Source organism: Varanus komodoensis, unplaced genomic scaffold (assembly GCF_004798865.1).
Source record: "Varanus komodoensis strain SLA01 unplaced genomic scaffold, ASM479886v1 scaffold41, whole genome shotgun sequence".
Classification (NCBI taxonomy): domain Eukaryota; kingdom Metazoa; phylum Chordata; class Lepidosauria; order Squamata; family Varanidae; genus Varanus; species Varanus komodoensis.
The window spans coordinates 7,373,776-7,397,846 of record NW_025335954.1 but is presented as its reverse complement, the minus strand read 5'-3'; the positions used below and the strand labels follow the sequence as shown (position 1 = coordinate 7,397,846).

The 24,071-nt window shown below is 43.5% G+C and overlaps 1 protein-coding gene across 7 annotated transcripts in view; it reads left to right on the top strand.

Annotated features, from left to right (window-relative positions):
- Nucleotides 1-24,071, top strand: part of LRP1 (LDL receptor related protein 1) — a 405,127-nt gene that overhangs the window by 219,433 nt on the left and 161,623 nt on the right. For all 7 annotated transcript variants that reach the window (XM_044443327.1, XM_044443325.1, XM_044443324.1 and 4 more), the window contains 3 exons: nt 10,875-11,037; nt 19,872-20,094; nt 22,709-22,898. In XM_044443327.1, the coding sequence (XP_044299262.1) occupies nt 10,875-11,037; nt 19,872-20,094; nt 22,709-22,898 (576 nt within the window). The remainder of the gene's footprint in view (nt 1-10,874; nt 11,038-19,871; nt 20,095-22,708; nt 22,899-24,071) is intronic.

Below are 24,071 nucleotides of genomic sequence, written 5' to 3'. Positions count from 1 at the left end.
CTTAAAGAGATGGGAGTACCTGACCATCTCTTTAAGAACTTGCCACAATTGGTTGTGATCCACACAATCAAAGGCTTTAGCATAGTCAATGAAGCAGAAGTAGATGTTTTTCTGGAACTCCCTACCTTTCTCCATGATCCAGCGTATGTTGGCAATTTGATCTCTAGTTCCTCTCCCTCTTCAAAATCCTGCCTGTACTTATGGTAGATCTCGATCCATATACTGCAGGAGCCTAGCTTGTAGGATTTTGAGCATAACTTTGCTAGCATGTGAAATGAGTGCAATGGTGTGGTAGTTTGAACATTCTTTGGTATTGCCCTTATTTGGCATCAGAATGTATACTGACCTTTTCCAATCCTGTGGCCACTCCTGAGTTTTCCAGATTTGCTGGCATATTGAGTGTCGCACTTTTACTGCATTGTCTTTTAAGATTTTGAGTAGCTCAGCTGGTATAGTGTCACCTCCACTAGCTTTGTTGTTGCTCAGACTTCCTAAGGCCCATTTGACTTCACATTCCAGGATGTCTGGCTCAAGGTCAGTGACCACCCCATCGTGTTTATCAGGGACGTTAAGCTCTTTCTTGTATAATACTTCTGTGTAATCTTGCCACCTCTTCTTAATCTCTTCTGCCTCTGTTAGGTCCCTGCCATTTTGGTCCTTTATCATGCCCATCTTTGCATGAAATTTTCCCTTCGTATCTCCAATTTTCTTGAAGAGATCTCTGGTCATCCCTATTCTATTGTTTTCTTCTATTTCTTTGCACTGTTCATTGAAGAAGGCATTCTTATCTCTTCTAGCTATTCTCTGGAATTCTGCATTCAGTTGGGTGTATGTTTCTCTTTCTCCCTTGCCTTTCGCTTCCTTTCTTTCCTCACCTATTTGTAAAGCTCCCTCAGACAGCCATTTTGCTTTCTTGCATTTCTTTTTCTTTGGGATGGTTTTAGTTGCATAAAAAAATTAAGTAAATGAAAAATAAGCCCTACAAGACTGCTTTTAGAAAGCTATTATCTTTCCTTACTGTGTATTGATTAGCTAGTTACATTTTATATATATATATAATTTCAGAATTGAAGAAAGGCAGAGACGACTTTAAAAAGGGATTGGGCAGATTCATGGAAGAAGAGTGGCTGCTGGCCTTGCTGGCTGTGTGCTGCCTCCTTCACAGGAGGCGGCCTGCCCGCGTGCACCAGTTGCTGGGGAGATTGGGCAGGTGGAGGTCCTGCATCCACCCTGCTTGAATGATCCTGAGGGCAGCTGGTTTGCCACCGTCTGCATGGAGTGCTGGACTAAATGGATCTTTGGTCTGATCCCACATGGCTTTTCCTAAGGTCTTATGTTCTTATGCCAATAGCAAAGATGCCATGTTATCACTCCCATGTGATAGATAGTGGATATCACTCTTGCAGACGGAGTGCTGTTCCTTCTAAAACAAATCAGAGCAAAGTGTACTATAACACTGCAGGACATGGAGCTGTCAAACAGATAACCTTAAATAAAAGAAGGAAAAAAGGTAAAAGCCTGCAAAATAGCCAGGGCAGTCAAGTAGGGCTCCACAACCCTTTTAGGTCAGTGGACACATTGAGAGAATGCTATAGGTACACTCCGAAAATGACTGACATGATGCAGGCTGGGGAGTACTTGCACATATCTAAAATATAGTGGGCATATTGAATCACAAAACATTCTCCCAGAAGGCAAACCAAAACACTAAAAGAAAAGTAAATTGAATCTAAATACAAGACCAAGTTGGGATGTCGAGCTCTGAAGACACAAACTAGTCCTTTGTATTTAATCATGATTTTTGTCTTATGAACTGCTTTGCTGTTTTTAATGAAAAGTGCTAGAGAAATCCTTTGCAATAAATAAAAACATAATGCATGTTCCAATGCTATATAAATCATTATTTTACTATTGTAAAAGTTAAAGACAAACAATAGCGTTTCTACAGTATCCTGCTTTGCAATTTGTTTTTTCTTTCTTTCTTTGCTTCTTTCCATGTATTCCCATTTGGAACACCCAGATACAGTCTTGTGACTCTAACTCAGACAGAGCATTTGCTGCCAAGTTCTGTTTCAGTGTTTTCTATAGCTTCATACAGGTCATTTCTCCCTGGATCAGAAACCTGCCCGGTTCCTGCGCCTTCTATTTTGCACAAGAGGTTAATGAATCAGAGACAGCAAAGATCAGAACAGATTTTTGTTTGTTTGCTTAAATAGTTTCGAGTGGTTTAACTCTTATAAAAGTGCAGAGTTGCTCAAGAGGTCTGGGAGGCTGAGGCTGACAACATATCACCAGAGAGTTTCCAAAGGGGATGACTCAGCTAAAGTGCTGACCAGATGTTAGAGGAAAAGCACTAGTGCCCTTCCCTCTGCAAGACCAGGCATTTGATGTGATTGCACTAGCTCTTAAGTCTGTGGCGAACTTTGCCCTGGATCCCCCACAGCATCTTCCTGCCTGTGGGGGTTAATGTCCCACTTAGGCCACAAGCCTAGGAAAGCAGTTTAAGGCCATATCACCCGACAGATGAATGTGCTGCTTTTCAGTTATTTTAACACTTAGTGTCTGAAAGCTGTTTCAGATCAAAGATGTCAGCTCTCGAGGCAAAGTGGCTTGAAATTATGATTCAGAGCTAGATTAGCAATAGCCTTCAACCAGACTGAAAGATTTATTCACTGGTGTTTATTTCTGCTGCCTTGGAGCTCAGGCCTGTCTATTAGACCTAACCCTCAAGTAACGTACTGGCGTGGAATGTTGTGGCCTCTGCAAAGTGGTGTCAGGAAGCTCGGGCTGAGCTCTACATTTAGCAGGATTCCAGTCTTCCACTCAGAAAAGTTAAAGAATGGTCTGTTGTATTTATTACATTTCTATCTCAACTTTTCTCTTTGTTCAAAGAACCCGAAGTGGGATACCTAGTTCTCCTTTCCTATTTTTTCTCCTCCTGTTCATATTAGCCTCGCAACAACAACTGTGTGAGGTAGGTTAGACTGAGACTCAATAGCTGAACCAAAGCCACTCAGTGAGCTTCAAGGCTGAGTGGGGACTAGAACCCCAAAGTCCTGAACTGCAGTCCAGAGCTGTAACCACTGTACCCCATGAGCTTTCAATAGGTTGAGCGACCAAGGCAAGTTTTCACATGAAACTTGAGGACATTTCTCTGCTGATCCAGTAGTCTGGGATTTCACTGATAACATCTATGCATAACTCAGGGCTTTTTTTGTCATAGAATGCACCGGAACAGCGTTCCGGCACCTTTTTTTGATGGATTTTTCCAACTGATTTTTCCAAGTGATTTTGAATCGCCCTGTTGGGCGTAACAGGTCGGCAACAAAAATCATTAAAATACTGCATGCGGGCTGCTTGTGTGTCCGCACTGATTGTGAGGGCGCTGCTCGGCTTGGGATTGGTTGTGTGGTTGCACACTGAGTGCTTACTGCCGGCGGTGACCATTATGTTTATGTGTGTGTAGAGTGACTGGCTATGTGCAAAAGGTAAATAAGTTCTTTATTTCAAAAAAAGTTGGTGAATCGAAAATCTTTTTTAGTGTAAAAGTGTGACCCCAAGACTTGAGTTCCGGCACTTTTTTTTTTTTTTGCAAAAAAAGCACTGGCATAACTTATTCTTGGAGAACCTCAGACCCGCAGGCCAATCTATTCCTTCTGGGGTCCCAGTCCTGCTCTCTGTTCCCCAGGAGGCCATGTTCCCCTTCCCTAGACCACTAATGTTTTGGTGGTATCCTGGCTTTTGTGAAATTTTCCCCACTCTCCATTCTAAAAGGCTTAGTTCTTAGATCCTATGGCTTCATGACTGTTAGTTTTATGCTAAAGTATGCTAATGCTTTTGGAAAATTGTTCCCATGCCCTTTGCCTTCAGCACTCGACCAGAATATGGCTCCTGAGAGCTTGCCTTAAATGAAATTTGGTTCTGTGGATGGAAGAGGTTCAACACCCATAATTTAGTGTAATTGCTGCTTGTTTGTACTGGTATGATTGCACTTGTTCTTCTCTAGGATGGCTGTCCAATAGCCCCTAAGTATTTCCCCTTGAGAAGAATACTCTAGATCTCTTCCAGTCTTTTTAAAGTCATAAATATGTAAGTGTGCCCAGCTTTTGAATAGCTACAATATAATTTAGGAACTTGACATTCAATGGAATTTAATTGGGAGCTGTCCAGTCATTTACAACTTGCATTCATTGGGCCACTAATCCAAATTTCGTCCTACCACTCTTGTCCCCAGGCATCATTTTAGAACATTTTTTTCCTTCTCATAATTCTCCTAATAAAATAATACTGAGGCTTCGATCCCCATGGTCACTTGGATGTTGCAATGTACAAGCCTGATGATTCCAAGTTTTAAAGGACAACAACACATTAAATTGTTTTTCCAGCCGAGTGGAGAAATTTCTTCTCCTTTTGCTCATTAATGAAAGGCAAATTTTGCAATGAGTCATTTCTTACTGTGAGCAAAGTTGGCACTTTCTCACTAGCCAGGCATCCTTGGAGGGCAGCAAATGGCATGACTTACTTAGTATCCCTTTGGTCCCTTGGGGCAAAGGCCTTGTGCTGTGAAGAAGTGAAGGCAATTTATATTTCATTGCACAAAACAGGGCATGGGGACAGGAGAGAAGGAAGGAAGGAAGGAAGGAAGGAAGGAAGGAAGGAAGGAAGGAAGGAAGGGGTGGGAGATACATTCTTGTTCCCAAAAGGCTATCAGACCTATATAATACTGTAGTTCTAGCTTGATATGCCAAAAATATTTGCTATACTGTGAAACTGTTTCTTACAGAGCAAGCAGAATTTACTGAGCTTTTGTTGTCAGTGCTACTTCTTCCACCTGTGGTAGCTGTGGTAAAGCAGATACTCCTAACATAACTATTTGGTGACATACAGGTATGTGAGGGGGTGTCACATGGAGGTGGGCAGAGACCTGTTCTCCCCTGCAGAGGAAGGCAGGATGCGCTCCAATGGAGCAAAGCTCAGGGAGCCAAGGTTCCGTTTAGATGCCAGGAAGCACTTCCTGACAGTGAGGACCCCGAGGGTGTGGAATGGGCTTCCACGAGAGGTCGTTGAGGCCCCATTGGTGTGGGTGTTCAAGGATAGGCTGGACGTCCACATGGTGGGCATGTCATGAGCGGAGCCGGCTGGTGCTGGAGGTCAGACTAGATGGCCCGGCAGACCCCTTCTGACTCGCTCTTTTCTCTGTTTCTATGTATTTAATATTATTCTGTCAAGAAATCAAGTGGTGGTACAGTGATCTCTTGAAAATAGAATATATGATAAGACACAGATATAGAGCTCTCTTATAATGGAGCACATGGTAGGCCCATTATCTCTGCTGCTTAGAGAGCTGATTGAAAACAATCAAAAACTGCTCCTACAAGTAAGAATATATTTGCATATTAAGTTGCACTTATCCCTTTCTTGGTAATTTAAGTCTGAGTAAATGCAATAAATCTGCACTTTGGTAAGAACCAGATTCTAAAGTGGATATGAGTGTTTTGGGTAGCATCATACTTTGTGCTGGACATGTTAAAAAATAAAGCAGGATTTTCTCATTTGTAAAGTGTGTTTGTTCTCTTATGTAGAATTCATGAGGAGCATCGCAGTTTATTGTGCATATACTGGTGATTAAGAAATGGGGACTTGTGAGTGTATCTTAAATATTTAAATGGTGCCTGAATGAAGAGCAGAAACAGTTGTTCAATAGTTCAAGTGAGGCTAGAAAGACTTTATTTATTTACAGCATGATTAAAAAGAGATTATAGGCTAGGCCGCTGAAACTTTTGCAATAACTGTGCTGCCCGATACAGGCACAATGGTTCCGTTAGTTTCTGGAGATGTTTTGAACCCCAGTCTCCTTCCTGGTCCTCAGGCCCTGATCAGCAACAGAACATGGACAGAGCTCCTTTCCATAGAAACCATGGTGTAACAGTTTGAGCTATGGCATGGTATGCCTGTATGAGACTTCCTGTTGCAGACAGACTTAGCATAGACAAAGGGAAGGAGGGCATATTGTGCCTGGAAAGGCAGTAGTCTTTATGTTCGTCCTGCCCCAGAGGCTACCAGTATCAGCATTTCTGGCAGCTTCTGGGGTCCCATAGCCCTGCTGACACCTGACACTGGCCTTGCCTGTCCTGTGTTGGGTGGCAGGGTCTGGGAGTTGCCATTTGAATTTTCCACAATGCCCCTAACACAGAATCATTCAGAGGCATTGTGAGAAATTAAAAGATAGCTCCGCCATCTATCTAATCTGACCAGAGGACCGGCACTGGTGTGTGTTGCCATCATCTCCAGGTAAACTCCTAGAAATCCATCAGCACAGGAGAGAGCTCACCAGAATGTACTTTGCCATGGGCCTCCTCTAATTTGGATCCAGCCCTGTAGGGCCAGATAAGGGCAATCACACAGTTCTTCTCCAGCCTCTTTTCCAGTGTGACTGAGCCTGTGCAAGACCTCTGTACCTTCTCCATTGTCGTGTTTTTGAGAGGAGTAGCATCATGGCCTGCTTGGTTCGAAGGGCAAGCTTATATTAAAGAACAGGAAAATCTAGATAAGCGTAAGAGTAGAAAAAACTGCCCAAGGTGTAGCATCTGTGCATCATTTCCAAAAGGGTAGGAGGGAAACAAAGGGTAAGGGTCAAACAATAAAAATGTAATACACGGAAGGGCCACTGCAGTGGTGAAGGTGCTTTGGGAAACTGTAGCTGGAGATGGCAACAGATTGATGGCTTTAGATTGGGCTGTTTTTCCTGTCCTTTCCAACATGTCATTGCAAGTCATAAGAGTTGATGGTTATAAACATGATGTGATAAATAGCCTCTGTTGCGACTTTCTCACTTGTTTTTCTTTTCATGACTGGAGTGTGTCTCAGCTGCTTTTCTGAATATAAATGTGAATTTGTGTGCTTAGTGACTAAATCACTGCTATGAAAACTTCTTCATTGATGGTGAGCTTTTGCAACACATTGCTCATAATGCTTCAGCTATGGTAATATATTTAGAAAAGGGATAATCTGTGCCATCAGGGCTGATGTGAGAAACCCTCATCATTGGGATTCCAGAACCCAAGGCCCCAGGAGGAAATACTCTATGCTGTAGCTCTGGCTTGCTTGTACGCCCTGTGAGTCAGATAGTCCACGTTGGCAATTTATTTTTTAATAATAATTTTGCTTTAATTTTCATTTGGGCACATCTGGTATCTTGTGAGGCCAAAATCTCCCTGGCCTATCCCCAGATTCCTCTTTTAGCTTGCAGCTGGGGTAGCTGTTTGCTGCCACCGTTTGGTAGATGACATTCCATGGCTTCTGGGGCACCTTTTGGGATGCTTGATGTTTGTCTTGCCAGTAAAAAATATGGCATAAAATAAAAAGGATGAAGCTTATTTGTAGGCTGAAGTACGCAGTAAGGACATGAAGGTTTTAGAGCATCAGCGGTGGGGAATTAGAACTGATTTCAGACTAACAGGACAATGCTACACAGATACACTAAGTGGCAGTAACTCTTATCCCAGATAGGTGGATGTATGATTGTAACTTTACTTTCTTCCCAAAGGCAAGAATAGACTTCAGAAGTTTTTGCAGAGTGCACGCACCTCTTGATTCAATTTAGACTAACTTCCCATGTATCTTCTAAACAGGTTGGTAATCCAGTGTGGGGTGGGCAGTGGTGCAGTTAAGAAATTCTAGGCTCTGGACAATGATCTTATGGTTCCTCCCATTAGATGATCTTTAGCTGTTGATGCCTATTATGTAGAGACAGTGTGGTGTTGGGATCAGAGTCTTAGTCCTAGGACTAGTCTAAGGTCCTAGTCTTCCTTGGTCATGAAGCTCACTGTGTAACTTTGGGCAAGTTACTATTTTCAGCCAAACCTGCTTTACAGGGTTGTTGTGAGGATAAAATGGAGAGCAGGAGGACCATGTGGGTCACTTCGAGTTCCTCACAAGAGGAAAAAAGGCAGGCTATAAATGCAGTGTTGTTGTTATTACGATGAAATCACCTGTCTCACTGTGAACCTGCCTGAAGATCTGCCTTTTGAAGGTCCCAGTGATTACAGAGGCCAGTTTGTCATGCATATGTAAAAGGGCTTTCACCTGTACTTCTTCCAAAGTATAGATTGTGCTCTCTCAAAAACTATCCCACTCTTTTTGAGAGTCTGTAAAGATGCATTTTTTCAGTTCTGCCTTTTAAAATGGTAATTTTTATGTTCTAATGTTTTTACTATTTAATGTTATGTTTTTATATATATTCTGTTTGCAGCCTTGATGGCTTTTAGCAGATAACGTGGGACATTAAATGCTAATAGTTAGTAAATGGTTAGATGGTACATTATTTTAATTGCTTGAAAATGCAGGAAACCCCCTGCTGCATTTGGGAATCCTTTTCCTTTTGCCAAGTGGAGCCATGGACATTTAGCCCGACCTCCTAGGTTAGGTATGGGGTGAATTTTCTGCCGACACTCAGGATATCTTCATGACAGACACTGTCATCAGAGCTTCTATATAAAAATCCAGTACTCTTATCTCATATACCACATGCTGGCCATTAGGTTGCCCTGGGTATGAGATCAGGCAATTTTTTTTCCAAATAGGAGTTCCAAATGCAATCTACAAAGTACCTTCCTGAAAATGGTGGCAAAAACACTGGCATTTTGCTGTGCAGTAGCTGGACATCAGGTTACGAACAGTTTGTGCATGAATAAACTATGGATAGAGTGAGTCAGACCTCAGATATGAGGCCTGTGTTGGACGCTTTACCATGGCTTCCTAAATCATAATTTAGTAGTCAGGAGTGAGTGATAGGACAGCATACTCTTGTCTCTCCTTTCTTACACTCCCATAGAAAACTGGGAACTGCAGTTTAGCATCAGCTGACTAACAAGGAACTTAACCATGGTGTGAAACTGGTTTATGGTCTTGCTTAGTAAACTGACTCCATTTAGTTTAATTAAGCCAGAATGTAGGGGCCAAAGGAGGGAGAAGGCAAGGTGAGAGGACAGATGAGGAAGGAATGCTTGATCCTGGTTGCTAAACTATGGTTCAGGAAGTGGGAATTGATCATCTGAGCTGCCCAGAATCTGGCCCCATGTTATGTGGGTTGCTCCCACTTCTCAAATCAGTTCCCTCTCCCTTAATTTAGTGACATACTGTTTGTCCTGCCAACAGACTGTTGTAGAATGTAGCAATAGACTGTGAAGGCCTAGTGCTCTCGGGAGCCAATTGCTGCCAGGAATGCAGCTAAAAGAACACTCAGTGAAAATAAAGAGTTTTGAAAACTGTTTTCGAGAGAGGCACAGGGCTCGTGAAGGAGCCTAATTGAGGGCAGCAGTCAGTTCCAGGAGAACAGAGCAGCACAGAAAGATGAGAGGAGAATAGGCCTCTAAATATCTCAGCGGGAGAGCAGTCTTCTGCCTTACACACTATTCTTAGCAGCACAAAACAGGGCCTTTGGGAGGGTAAGGAGTGCTTGCCATGCTTCCTTCAACGGGGAGCCATAGGCTGGCGGGGGGGGGGGGGAATAGTACAAGTAGGATACTGGGTGCTCATCGGAGGAATAACTAGGGTCTGAGGGTAGAGAGCGAGGCACTTTCATGGTGCATTCCTCTCTACCACGGAGCCACTTTCAAGCCCTTAGCTAGCAGTTTGTGTCATTGCAAAACAGTATAATCTCAACTGTCAACTAGCCTAATGGGTCTTACGTTTATGCAGTTTTATAATTTATCATGATATATTAGTCTGGAAAGCAAAAGAGTGTTGCAAGGCTTTCACCAGATTTCCACTGAGGCTGTTAGTCTGTTTTACTGCGGTGAGTGCTGTATTTATGTGATGGTTTTAGAAGATTTGCTCATCATCCTGAAAATTCAAAGGACAGTAAAGACTTTTTTAAACAAATATATGTTTAACAAGGGGAGGCACTAGTTCATACTCCATAGTCTACTGAATCTTAAGATTTATACAGAAAGAAGATTCCAGTGTGGTTTAAAGTTGTTTTGTTTCAAACAAATCATATTTAGCATTAACCACAGTTTGTTAGTTTGGATGACACATGGAACTTTGGTTAAGGAGAAACAAAAGTGAAACATCCTAAACTTCTCATGGCAATGCCAAAGGAGGAGAAGGGAGCAACAAGCCAAAGACTTGATAGTTTAGCATGATGTCCAAGCTCAGCCAGTATAACTCCGTGTTCAGAAACATTGCATTCAATTCAATTATGGGTTCTGTGCATCTCCTAAAAATACAGAATGTGATATCTGCCAGGATTGTGGGGCTTGAACATTTTCAAGTCCCTACTCTCCTCTTTATGGATTAATGGACAAAGTCATCTGAGCTAGAAGAGAAACTTTAATTTGAAACAGATGAACAAAAACTTCACGTGATATACACGGGGCATGCCATTTCAAACAGGGGAATGAATATCTTGAACATGCTCTCATATAAAATATTCACTAGACATAAAAAATCAACGTGAAAGAGAAAGGAGTTTATATTAGGCTTTTGCTTCACATGTTGGTTTCCTGAATCCTTCACTTCCCAGCAACCTGAAATGGTTGTGGTTTGCTCATGGAGTTTATTTATATGCTCACTGCTTTCTCTACAGTAGTGGGTAACCTGGAACTCATGTTTTCCAAGGAACCTTGTGAGAATCAAATGAACCAAGATTTCCCAAGGCAGAATTCCCACGGTTATAGTTTTCAAAAGAACCTACCAAAAGTCTGAGTGCTTGCAAGCTACCATGCAATACTTCTTTTGCTTATATGCTAATTTACCTTGTAGAGATCTCAACTCCAAATGATTAGCATCTCCAAAAGGGTTAATTTCAGAAAATTTCTTCCTGACCTACAATTAACACCCTGACCTCATCCTTCTTTGTTTTCTTCTATTAGATGTGGAGCAGATGGCTATTGACTGGCTTACTGGCAACTTCTACTTTGTGGATGACATTGATGATCGGATATTTGTCTGCAACAAGGATGGGGTCACCTGTGTGACGCTGCTTGACCTGGAGCTCTACAACCCCAAAGGCATTGCACTAGACCCAACCATGGGGTGAGGATCGCTTTGTGTAGCTTGCAGATGAAGAATATCTTGGTTTGGGGAGGATGGAGAAAATGTTGCAGTGGAAGGTTTCCAGAATCCAGACTCCATATAGTAAATCTTGATGTTAGAAAAATGCCACAGCCTGGAGCTTTCAGGGTGCTTATTGTATGCAGGATGAAACACAGAGCACACCTGAGCAACCAAGCTCTTTCCCTCCCTCCCTCAAACCACCAAAATATTCCTGCTATTTTAAAGCAAATTCACAGAATCATAGAATAGTAAAGTTGGAAGTGGCCTATAAGGCCATCAAGTCCAGCCCCCTTCTCAATGCTGGACTCAAACCTAAAGCATCCCTGACAGATGGTTGTTCAAGTGCCTCCTGAATGTCTTTAGCATGGGAGGACCCACCACCTACTTAGGCCATTGGTTCCATTCTCATGCTGCTGTAGCAGACAGGAAGTTTTTTCTGATGTCCAACTGGAATCTAGCTTCCTGCAGCTTGAGACTGATGATCCTGGTCTTCCACTGTGTGACAACCATTCCGGTACTTGAAGAGTGTTGTCTTATCTCCCCTCAGTTTTTTCTTCTCCAAGTTAAACAGACCCATTTCTTTCTATCTCTCCTCACAGGGCTTTGCATTCAGTCCCCTGATCAACTTTGTTACCTTTGTCTGAACCTTTTCCAGTTTGTCTGATCTTTCTTGAAGTTTGGCACCCAGAACTAGACTTAGTACTCAGGACAGGGCCTAATTATTGCCAAATTGAGGGAAACCTGTACTTCACATGATTTGGAAGCTATACTTCTTTCAATGCAGTCCCAAATAGCATTTGCTTTTCTACAGCAACATGAGTTGCTGGTTTGATGTTGTTGTTCTTGTTCTTGTTATGAGCTATAGCTTTACTAAGTGATGAACAAATAGCCACACAGTGCACTTTGCTACTATTTAGCACTGCTTAGTGCATGTTGATGCATTTTGAAGGAAACTAGAGAGATAATCTGTATCAAAGGAGGCTTGAGTGGCCTTGGAGAGCTAAAACAGCTCTAAGAGGCCCTGCAGGTTAAGGGGCGAAGCCAGAATAAAGTCCCCTGAACATAGATGAAAATATGGGTATGTCTCCCATATGACAGTTACCTAACATGTCCCTCCCCTCAAGAAGTATTATTGATTAAGCATGGTCCCCAGCTTACTGTTCCCTGGGTTAATGAACCCATAATACATTCTTTTGCAAATTGCTATACAAATTGTAGTCTACCTAGCAGCTTTACCTTCCACAGTAATTTTATCCTTTCTTGCTTTGGAGGAAAACCATGACAATTCTGTTGCAGCTAGGTGGCCCATGGGAAATTTGGGACTTGCTTTGAGACATGCATGGATTGAAGGAAGGAAAGTTTAAGATCACTTTCACAAAACTGAATTTATAAAAATGCAAATTGGGATTTCTTTCTCACCAACTTTGAGGTTCTTGCATCCAAAGCCTTTAAAAAGGTTATCAGAAGCTTTTGTTTTCAGTCAGGCTACTAGTTAATTTTACTGAAGTCACACATAGCAGAGACGTTAATTATGAAATCCAGAGTGTGATGCTGCACAGAATATGAATTACACTCTAATAGATGCAAATTGGGATTTCCTCAGAGTTTAAAAAGACACGATCCAGGCAGAATCCCAGAGCCTGAAGCTATAAGTAATTCACTTTTCATGCTTGACCATCTCTCTTAAATGATCACTGCCCCCTTTGAATAGCTAGCTAAGTGCCTGTCAGTGTGAACACTACCCAGCTGAGCATGAGCCTATATGAAATGGCCAGTTCCTCTCTTTCTCTCTCCCCCTTTTGAATTACTGCCCATTTAGAAAGCTTCGATGGAACAATTAATTAACACAGTGGCTGCTATTTGGGAGTGAATGGCATTTTTGTATTCTAAGACCTGCGATAATTTTTCTGATTTGAAACTTGGCTTTAGACTGAGGAGGGCAATGGATTTATAGAGCTCATCCTGAGACTTTTCCTCCTGTGTCTGAAGGAGCAGACTAGCATTCTTCAGATATGGGGTTATTACTACATTATTACAATGCAGTTATATACTGCTTTTTTTCCTCTTGTGAGGAATCCAAACTGGCTTTCATAGCTCCATTTTAATCCTCATAACAATACAGCTGCGAGGTAGGCTAGTCTGAGAGTGAGTGACTAGCCCAACGTTACCCAGGGAGCCTCATGGCAGAGTAGGGACTAGTCTTGGATCTCCCAGGTCCCTAGCCCAGCACCCCACCACACTGGCTCTCAGTGTGATCCTTCTTTACTGCATCTCCACCTGTGATCATGTCAGAACTATCAGGTGCATTGCTTTACCAAAGTGCTTCCTTGCATAGCCAGTGCTTATAGCAGGTGGGTAGTCTTGGTGGCGAAGAGATTTGAAGCCTAACAAGTAGGGCACCAGGGGAGTCTAGCCCCACATTGGACTCTGGACCTGCACAAGTCCTGGGAGTGTGTATATGACATCAAAAACTGATACTGGAAGGGGCATACACATACAGGGATCTGCACACAGTGTCAAATCCATTCCATCTGTGCTTTGTAAATTGTCAGGCTGCTTTCTTTCTACCATCTGCTCATTGATGGAATGAGATAGTGTGCAAAAGCATTTATATGCATTTATGCAAATTCAGGGTTGTGCAAATTCACACTTCTAAAAATAAGCAAATCTCCAGAATGCATATTTTATGATGGAAATGCACAGGTTTGCTTCCCCACCACTTACTTTTCTGCAACTTAATTTTGTAAAATTATGGAGAAAATAATAACAATTATGGAGAGAATAATAAGTCCACAGAATCCAAATGTTATGTTATGTTATTTGCGAAGTCATGTCTGATCCATTGCAACCCCATGGACAACATTCCTCCAGGTTCTCCTATCCTCCACCATCCCCTGGAGTTCATCTAAGCTCACACCAGTTCTGTTGCAGAATCTGCTGGTTGGATTCTTAGAAATGGGAATCCAACAGTTTAATGTGTTGCAGATTCTTTGATATCCCCATTGGGGTGTGGCATCCTCAACCAAAAGTTTGTTCACTGCTACAAAAGTGAGGTGGACTGGCCTCTACGGAGTGGGCAGAAAAATCAGACTACCAGTGCCCAGAGGAGGAGCAGGAGACACAAAAGCCTTCCAGAGACAACAGGAAATTGGAAGGAAGCTAGTTAAGGATAAGTTACATGGTAGGTTTTGGGAGCAAGTCTGAGTCCTCCAGGTGAACATTGAGGGAATGCCACAGGACCTTAGACCAAGGACTAATACATCTCCCTTAGAAGGGGAACTGAGACGGCCTTTGAAGGTGCAGGTGGCACCAAAAGAGAAAGCAGGAGGGGATGGGGAGAGAAGTACTCACTTGCTGTGAACAGGAGCACAGGAACTGCCAATAATAAAAAGTAGTCATAACTGTAGTATGATGCTGTGGAGTTGGCATTAAAAAAGGTTGTACATATGCCTTTGTATGGAATGTAGCAGATTCCATGCTTCCAGCTAGATGTTATTGAACAGAAACCTTCCCAGGCATCCAGTTTCCCTAGGATTCTGTGGAACTTGCTTTGGTGAACAAGGAATGCAGACTGTGCTGCTCACATTTTTCCTTTCAGTTGTTAAGGTCTGTGTAATGCCAGCCTGGGTGAAAGGAACAGCATCACTGGGTGTGCTCTAGAGAAGCCCAGTCTTAAGTGGCAAGGAGGAAATTTGCTGTTGGGTGGTAATCTTGGCTGTATTCAGCCCAATACAGAGTTGTAAAGTACACGAGACACCCTGGACCTGCATGATGGGCATTTAATCATGTTGGATGTACGCCACCGCATCCCATTTCATAGAATTGTAGTGCTAGAAGGAACCTCAGCCATCATCTGCTTTAATCTGAATTCAGGAGATCTGCTGCTACAGCATTCATCCTCTGCTTTAAAAACTCTTAACAAAGGACAATCTACTACTGTTGAACAGCTCATACTGTTAGATGAGCTTCCAAAGAAGCAAGTGGCTGCACTTTGCAAAGGGAAAGCGTTATTGTTACAGAACATCTCTGTAGTTAAGGGTCCAAGGAACTAGCTTGGCTCATATCCCTCATGTGGAAGTATAATTAGTCTTTGTGGTCTCTGTGTATCACATATATGGGTTCTATGCCTGCGTGGAACAGCTTCTGCAGTTAAGCATTAGTTTGAGTGGGAATTTCACTTCAGCAGACTTTTGCATTCTGTCATCATTGGATATCTTGATCATCAGCCAGAAGTGAAATTTTCATGGAAAAAGGAAGATGGTAATGGACTGATGAATCATTCGCATATATGGTGGGTGCAAATGATGGGGAAGGAATAAAAAAGGAAGTTAATGATGTCGGATGTGTGTGCACATGGATGTTGAAGTTCAAGCTGGATGTGTGTGACACATCTCTGAACAAAGGTTATTCTGCAAGAAAGGGGAAAGTCGTCTTGTCCAGGAAGCTTGAATCACTCCCTTGCCCGACACGAAGGTTCTTGGTCAAGGTTATGCTTAGCTTGTACCTGTCTTGAGCAGCTTCAGGGTATGTAGCACCTTCTCTGTGCCACAGTCTTATAGCAGAACTGTGGCAAGGTAGAGTGCTTGAAATCTTGGCAGTGAATGCCTTCTTATCCCCAAGGAAGGAGTTCCTGTTGTTATCCTTTGTTGCCTTCTGCCATCTCTATTGCTGCACTTAGTAACAAGGTGTTCCTGGCTGGGGCCCATCTTCCCCCTTCGCTTACTTAACAAGACACGTCCTTCAGGTCTGTCCTTAAGTCCCTGTTCTTCACTAAATCTACCCTGAGCTCCCCATCTCACCTTACCAACACCTCCATTGACATGCAGCCCTCTTCTCCCTCATTCTGCTTGCAACTCACTTGCCAATCTCTAACCTGTTTCTCACCTAACTGCCTAAAATAGGATGTTGGAAGCCCTCAGAGCAGAAATGGGGCCACTTCTCTGTCTGGAACAATACAGAACACAATTCTGCTCTGGCGGTGCTGGAGGAGGAGTGGGAAATGCCGTGGCCTACTTGTTCGCTGGCTCTGTGCCCAGCAAGCAAGCAGGGGCAGCAATGGGGGGGGGGGTAACAGGAGCTGGTGACAGTGGCAATGAAAAGGTTGAGAGAGGGAGGGGAGCCCACAGAGGGTGTCTTCCCCAAGGATCCTCAGAAACCTGGAGCTGGCACTGCTGAGTTCCATCTCTATCAAGATACAGTGAGATGTCACACATCCTAGAAACAATCTTCTTTGTTTCAATGCAGTAATGATCTGTAGGAGGGAAGCAGGGGTGTGGGACCGGGTGCTTAGCCCATCCTCTTCCGGCTGCTTTCTCCTTGGAACTCACCCCCACCATGGCTTATCCTCATGTGCCTCAGTGGAGTAGTTTGGAGTGAAGTGTCAGGGGAAAGTGGAAGGCAGAACAGTGAAATTTTATTTATTTAATATTTACATAACACTCCATTCCCCTAGGCTCTGGGTGGTTTACAGGAAGTTAATCTTAGAACTACTACCATTCTGCAATATCTCTGATCCAAATCACTCTTCTGAATTGTAGGAAAGGAGAGTGCTGGCAGAGTCTTCATTATTCTACATTGGGATATGTATAACATTATGCTGAGCCATCAGTTTCCGAGGTGTCTTGCAAAACCTTACTAAGTCACTTAAAGCGAGATTCTAATTGCATTTACTCAGAAGTAAATCTCATGCATCCTTCACAGGGTTTACTTCCAGATAGCTAATTTTCTGCTGAAGCTCACAGACTTCTGTGTGGGGTGAACAACATCTTTGCCTCTCCATGTGCGAGTGTACATACACATGTTTGTGAGTGTGTGCAGATAACTGCTGCAAGGGGAATGCAGATGATGCAGGGTTGCATAATCACAGAGGAGGAAATAAGGCATGTTACGTTATTTCCTCATGCTGATGTGGGAACATGTCATGGACTCTTTTAAGGTTCTGATGTGACGACCTGTTAACTAGAGCAACAAGCCACCACTGCCTGGTTTGCATGACCTGGCAACTCATCCTAACAAGAATATTTACTCCTTCATCCAAACTTGCCACAGGAATGCACAGTATAGGAAAGCACCCAGCATGGCTTATTTCCTTCTCTGTGTTTGCACAAACAGGCCCACTGCAGGATGTCAGTGGTAAGCAGGAAACCAGCTTCATCATGCCAAGCTTATGGTCCAGTAATCGGGGTACATTGAGAGCCTTGTAGTACAACAGATTACACTAGCTGTGCTCTTCTGACATCCTTGCCCTAAACCCAAAAAGCACTAAAGCAAGAAAGAGCATGTGCTTTGCAGCGGTTTGCATCAGGCTGACAGCTCCTGTCCCCTCCTTGTGTGGATGAATGATAACGGTATTTGGAAATAGGTCTTATATAGTGAAAGGATGCCATAGACTGCCATCTAGTGTTTGGCTTGGGACTTTGACAGGTGTCATTCCCCCCACGTGGATGGATTACCAGTTTCACCTCTCCCATCCACCCCCGTAGCCTCTTCCCAGGTGAATGAATAAGGGCCAGAGTTGTACTTCCCCATCTTTGTATGGCTATTTTTAACTTTTCCCTGGCTGCTAGTTTTAGCAATTTCATTTCCAGCGTACACCTTTGTGAGAATAGGCAGATGGAGTAGTTTGGAACAGGATGGAATGGAGCCTGAAAGGCAGCCAGACAAATGTACTCCCCTATAAGCAGCTCCCCTGCTTTGTTATCAGTGCCTCTCAAACATTCCCAAAGGCTGGCAAGATAACCTTGTACAAGTCCCCTTTTGTTCACTGGGGCGGGGCTTGTTCCTAGAACCATGAATAAAAGATTGCAACCTGAAATACATGGAAAGAAAGGAATTCTACTCAAGACCCATAAATGAGGTTTACTGTCCATATAAGGCTGCAGAGTTGTGCCCTTGGGAATAAGTCCCATTGGACTTACTTTCATCCAGGTAAATAAATGTAAGACTGGGCTGCACTTTTTTTCAAACCTAGTTGCAAATGCACTGTAAGGATTATAGAAGTATAGAATTCATTTCCTATGCATGTATATTTCATTTACATATTAACCATGCCAAAACAGGCTCCTTGTTTCCTGTTTCCAACAAAGCAGATTTTATCTATTTCTTAATGCTTCATTAGGGATTAGGGCAGGATATCTTTTACCACCCTCATTTCAGAGTTTCAGGTATGTCACCTGGCTTGTCATCTCCATGTTGACTGCACCGAAGAGTCATATGAGACATGAAACAGTCTCCTACTTACCTGGTCATTTAAAAACAACAAGAAGAAATGGCATTGTTTAAAGGTACCTGTTAGAAAAGAAATTTTGACCTGGGACCACTCAGCCAATTAACTTACGTTTTGGAGATTACCATTTGTGGTAGATTTTTCCACCAGTGGAAATCATTCAAGCTGAATTTCATTTACAGCTTAATCCTATCCATATGATTAATCAAACATCAGTCTGCTTGCATTCATTGAGACTTACTTTCAAGCAGCTGCATATAGGATTGCAACCTTGCCACACTATCCTATGCATGTTTACACATAGGCAAACTCAAGTGCATTCAATGGGGCTTACAAAGGATCGCAGCCTTAAGATGCTCCTAAGAAGCATCTTATTGCCTTGCCTTATTCACAGAATTTTATGGGGGCTCTAAAGGATAATGTCTTCCTAACTCCTAGTGTTTACCCACTGCTTCTGCTGGCTTTCTTTTTACCACAGATAATCTGTTCAGGGGAAAAAGAGAGTTGCTTCACAATGCCTTCTGATTGGTAGCACTAGCAGCCCTCTGTCCAGAAGCACTGTTAGTACCATGTGCATACACATTTCATTACTAGATGCAAACCCCATCTAAACTAAAAATATATTCTGAACCAGGGATCTTGCAAAGGGATCATGATAGTAGAAGCCAAATACTATTTGACAGGTGGTTTTCACATCTGGGAAAACATGCAGCTGTCTGATCCATTATATTTGCCATATAATAGTTTTGAATGAAGCACAGCTCTTTTGCATGGGTAGGAATAGGACCGTCAGCCAATTCTCGTGACCATGTTCTAAGATCTTGCATTCTTACTCACAAAGCAGGCACATAAGGTCTGGGAATTCCATATATGTCTGTTGAGTTGAATGATGTTCTGCACTTTTGGAAGGTTATCTGTTTTCCCGCTTTGTTGCTATGAACTTTTGGTGGAATAGGTACCATCTGGAAGCTAAGAGGGAGGAGAGTTTTGGAAAAACTTTCACCTGGAAGAGAGCCCACCAAATTCTCCTTCCCCTATAGGAGTTCCCTTGATGACTATTACTGCTTACCGCCTGCCTCTCCTTTGGAGAGCAAACTTTGGGGTACCCACAACTATTATTCCAATTCCTGTCTTCACCTTAGGCCTATTTTCAAGCTTTGTAATTGACAAACTGTCACTAAGGAAGGGAGGAAAAATTGCCATGCTAAGCTGAGTAAAAATGAAATGGGGTCCCAAAGGAAATCTATAGGAAAACCAGCTGGCATAATTACTGTCTGGAAAACTGGTGAGATAGTGCAGGATTTAGGGAAATGGAGATAGCAGAGTTGAGGAGCCATGAAGATAGAAATTAATGTGGGAAGGATACTCATTCATCCAGGCAGTTACAGCCTGTAAGTATTGGCATGTTTTTAAAATCTTCATAGTATAGATGTATATAGCACTTTGGGGCATGAATGTGCCTATTTGTGATATTGTATCTCATGACATTAATGATATTAATGCATTGCATATATACACTTTTTGATTTACACCTCCTCTTTCTGCATGTATTAGAAAGTTTCTCAGGTGTTTCTTCTTTCTCTTGCAGGAAGGTTTTCTTTACTGACTATGGACAGATACCAAAGGTGGAGCGCTGTGACATGGATGGACAGAATCGCACAAAGTTAGTGGACACCAAGATTGTCTTCCCCCATGGTATCACCTTAGATTTGGTCAACCGGCTAGTTTATTGGGCTGATGCCTACCTTGACTACATTGAAGTGGTGGATTATGAAGGAAAGAACCGGCACACTATCATCCAAGGCATCTTGGTGAGTGTTTCTTGTGGGAACCTGCAGGCGAGTTAAAGGCTGTATTCACGCAACATAACAATCCACCACATGTGGTTACCATGGTTTGTGGTTTCTTACTATAGAAACATAGAAACAGAGCGAGTCAGAAGGGTTCTCCTGGGCCATCTAGTCTGACCTCCAGCACCAGCCGGCTCAGCTCATGACATGCTCACCATGTGCATGTCCTACCTGTCTTTGAACACCCGCACCGATGGGGCCTCAACGACCTCCCGGGGAAGCCCATTCCACACCCTCGGGGTCCTAACTGTCAGGAAGTGCTTCCTGGCATCCAAATGGAACCTCGGTTCCCTGAGCTTTGCTCCGTTGGAGCGCGTCCTGCCTTCCTCTGCAGGGGAGAACAGGTCTCTGCCCATCTCCGGGTGACATCCCCTCACATTCCTGTATAATAGATACTATGACCTACCTGACAGAGAATCAAGTGGTTTCTACTTTATTATGGATTCAATCAAGCCCTCTCAATCTTCCCACAAGTGGCACATATTCCATCATCCAGTGTACCTGAATTTCAATCTCAAGATGCTTCGCTCCCTGCATGTGTCACCTGCCTTGTCCTTATTGGTCCATGAGAACTGGATGGCTGAAGCAGCACCTACAGTTACTGCTTCTGCCAGAGGACATTGAGTAGTTGCATGCTAAGACCATGGAAACCCCTACCCTGGGTTCAACAACACAACAAACCATAGTGGTGCAGAGAAACCATAGAACAAACCATTGTTTTTTATCATGGTTTCTGAAGCCCACTTATCATAGTGAAATATCATAACTGGGTTCAGGTAGTACAAGGGACTGACAATGGTAAAAACCTAGCATGGCTTGCCATATTGTCTGAATCCACTCAATAGAATCCTTCAGAACCATGGAGTTGCTAGGTCCAGTTCTTGTTCCTTTGGAGCATCCCTCTCTATGGGAGCACAAAAGCCTAGGAAGGTACCTTATGCCAGGTCAGACCCTTGGCCCTTCTAGCCCAATAGTATCTGCACAACTAGAAGCAGCTGTCCAGGGTTTCAAGCTTTCTGAGCTGTATCTGGCGTGCAGATGCTAAGAATCAAAGGCAAGGCCTTTTGCATCCAAAGCATGTGCTCTGCCCCTGAGCTATGGCTCTTTTCCACCATATTTCAACATATCTGAGAAACTCAGTAGCACTGAAAACTTTTGCTTTATGCTTCCCCTGATGCTGAAGGGGGTCCAAGTGCAGCAGCATAAATGACAATCTGACCTGTAGGATTTAGAATGAGTTAGGCTTAGAGGGAAGTGGAGTCTTCAGCATGAATGAAGTGTTAGGATTATCTAAGCAGATGGTAAGTCTTCTTTGTGAAGGAGGGGAATCTGTTGTCATTTTCCTCCCAGGCAGCTGCAGTTATGGAGAGCCAGCGTGGTGCAATAGATGAAGAGCTGGGCACACCCAGGTTCAGATCCTTGCTCAGCAGTGGAGCTCATTTGCTGGCCATGCCCATCTCATTAGGATTGTCGGATGAAAGCTGCTCTAAGCTCCTTAAACAGGATAACCATGCAGGAAGCTGTAACAATGATGTTACTCAGTGCAGAAGCATTTGTTGCGTAGAAGCAAGGAGCACGTAGATTGCAAGTGATGGCAGAACATCACAGGGGCTGTAAGCGATCTGAAGGCCATCATACCTTCCATTCCCCCACTTCTGATGTCTACCCCTGTTAATGCAACAGGAGATGGGCAAGGTGGTGTCTTGGGGTATGGTGTACCCTGGGCTCCATTCGAAGTGCTGTACCCCACCCACTTAAAAAATGAACAAATTTCATTACCAGCAGCTGGGATAGCTTTAATGCGAACAGAGGGCCCCTGACTGTTGTTGCCTACCTATTCCATTGAACCACACCTGGGGCCCAGAGACATTATTAGATGGTGCCAACTTTGGACAAGTGTTACTGTCTGCAACGTGTCGGGCTACCTAGAAAAATCAGTCAGAAAAGAAAAGGGGGCTTCTGTTGCCTCTGCCTGATGAGCTGCAGGGAGGGCTTATGAAGGCAACAGAGGTGGGGGAAAACAGTCAAATGGGGAGTAGCCAGAAAGAGCAATGGGAAGCCAACTCGGACGGTGTCAGGGAAGTGAACGGGAAGCAAGCAGAAGCTTGAGGAGCCACTGAGGGTAGCTGGGCTGTGTGCATTGGGGAGGGCTTTCCCGTTGCACATCTGAATGGATGTGTGTAAGAAAGGGAGAGGCAGAAAGAATAGAGTTGGAGGGATTCTGAAGAAGATTTCACCTTTGCCTTATCCTTGTGTCCTTTGGGACTAGCCATGCTTCCCACAGCAGCCATTTTGTGGTGGGGCCCACAACAGTTTCTCCTATTGCCATATGTGCTCATAAGCCCCCTGCTTGCCTGCTTCCAGTGCAGAGAGTCTGACTGTAATCTGCCATCATCAGAGAGCTGGCAAAGTGCAGGAAGATACAAGCAGAGCAAATAGTTTTCAATTATTTCAAGATAGGAAGCCAAGCTAAGCTATGCAGTACAAAGTGAAGTGAGAAGCCTCCAGGTCCTTCAAGCAGTTTTACCTACAAAAACAAACCCTGCACACAAAACCCAACTTTTGTGCCTTCTAGATAGAGCATCTCTATGGCCTGACTGTCTTCGAGAACTACTTGTATGCCACCAACTCAGACAATGCCAACACTCAGCAAAAAACTAGCGTCATCCGAGTGAATCGATTCAACAGCAGTGACTTCCAGGTGGTAACCCGGGTGGACAAGGGTGGTGCTTTACATGTCTATCACCAGCGACGGCAGCCCAAAGGTAGGGAGGGGCCAAAATCTGGGGTGGGCAGTGATTTGGGAGAAAAAGGGTGGGTTCCTGTGGGGCTGTGGACCAATTGGAAAGCCTAGCAGAACTGCTACTATTTGTATAATACGGATGTTTGGTGGGTCAGGTCTCTGTTCATTGACAGCTGCTTAAGCATGGTCTATGGAACAAGGTAAGGTTGCACTCTCTTTGTGCATGATGGTAAAATGATACACACACACACACACACACACACACACACACACACCCCTACCTCTCTTTGCAATATTCACTTACATAGGCACACAGATTTAGATTCTATCTAGCTCCAGAGGGCTTAGTCTGTTCTCTGTGTCTCATTCATTGCTGCTGTGTGTATTCTTCTGCCCAACCTATTATCAGTCTGGCATCAGATTGGGTAATCTGTCTATTCTTGCATATCATGTCCAGCTCAATTAGCACAAGAGGGTCCGGCCATGCTTCCTGCATCCCATTTATCACCCATCTCTGGCCATTCCATTATTGTAGGCTAGTTAGTCTCATCCGTGTAGCATCAGCCTGACAAGACTGTGTCTCTCTCTTGCTCATAGCATGAGATTAATCCATCCACTCACCTCCTGCTGTACTTGGTTTTTCAACTGGTCCATCTTTGTTAGGACCCTGCTAACTGACAGTGTGAGAAGGTCTAGCTATCCGTCCATTCTCCTTGGGAAGTGCTGTATTCATGGATGGACAGCAAAGTCCTACATTGTGCAGCATGTTGATCTGGACAAATTGTGGGAGCTGTTTCTGGGCAAGACATGCTCCCATTCTGTTGCAGCTCTTTACATTTTCACAAATACTGCATGAACGCAGATGTTCCCTCTGTGAGAACAGTAAAGGTTGCCATGATCCACTGCAACCTTCCCAACCTACTGCCCTCCCAATATTTTGGATGTCAGCTCCCATCAGCCTCAGCTAGGATCCAGGGCATCTGGAGGGCAGCAGTTTAGGTCAGGCTGATTTACTCACATATAGACCAAGTTTGGAGAATTATCTAAAGAGCATACATAATGTTAACTTACATTAATTAGATTTCAGCTAATGAAAGTGAGTGCTTTCAGAAGTGAGAGCTAATACCATCTGAGGTATTAGGATAAGTGGTTTAGCATTTCATACAGCTCTTGCTTCTGTCACTGTCAGTGACAA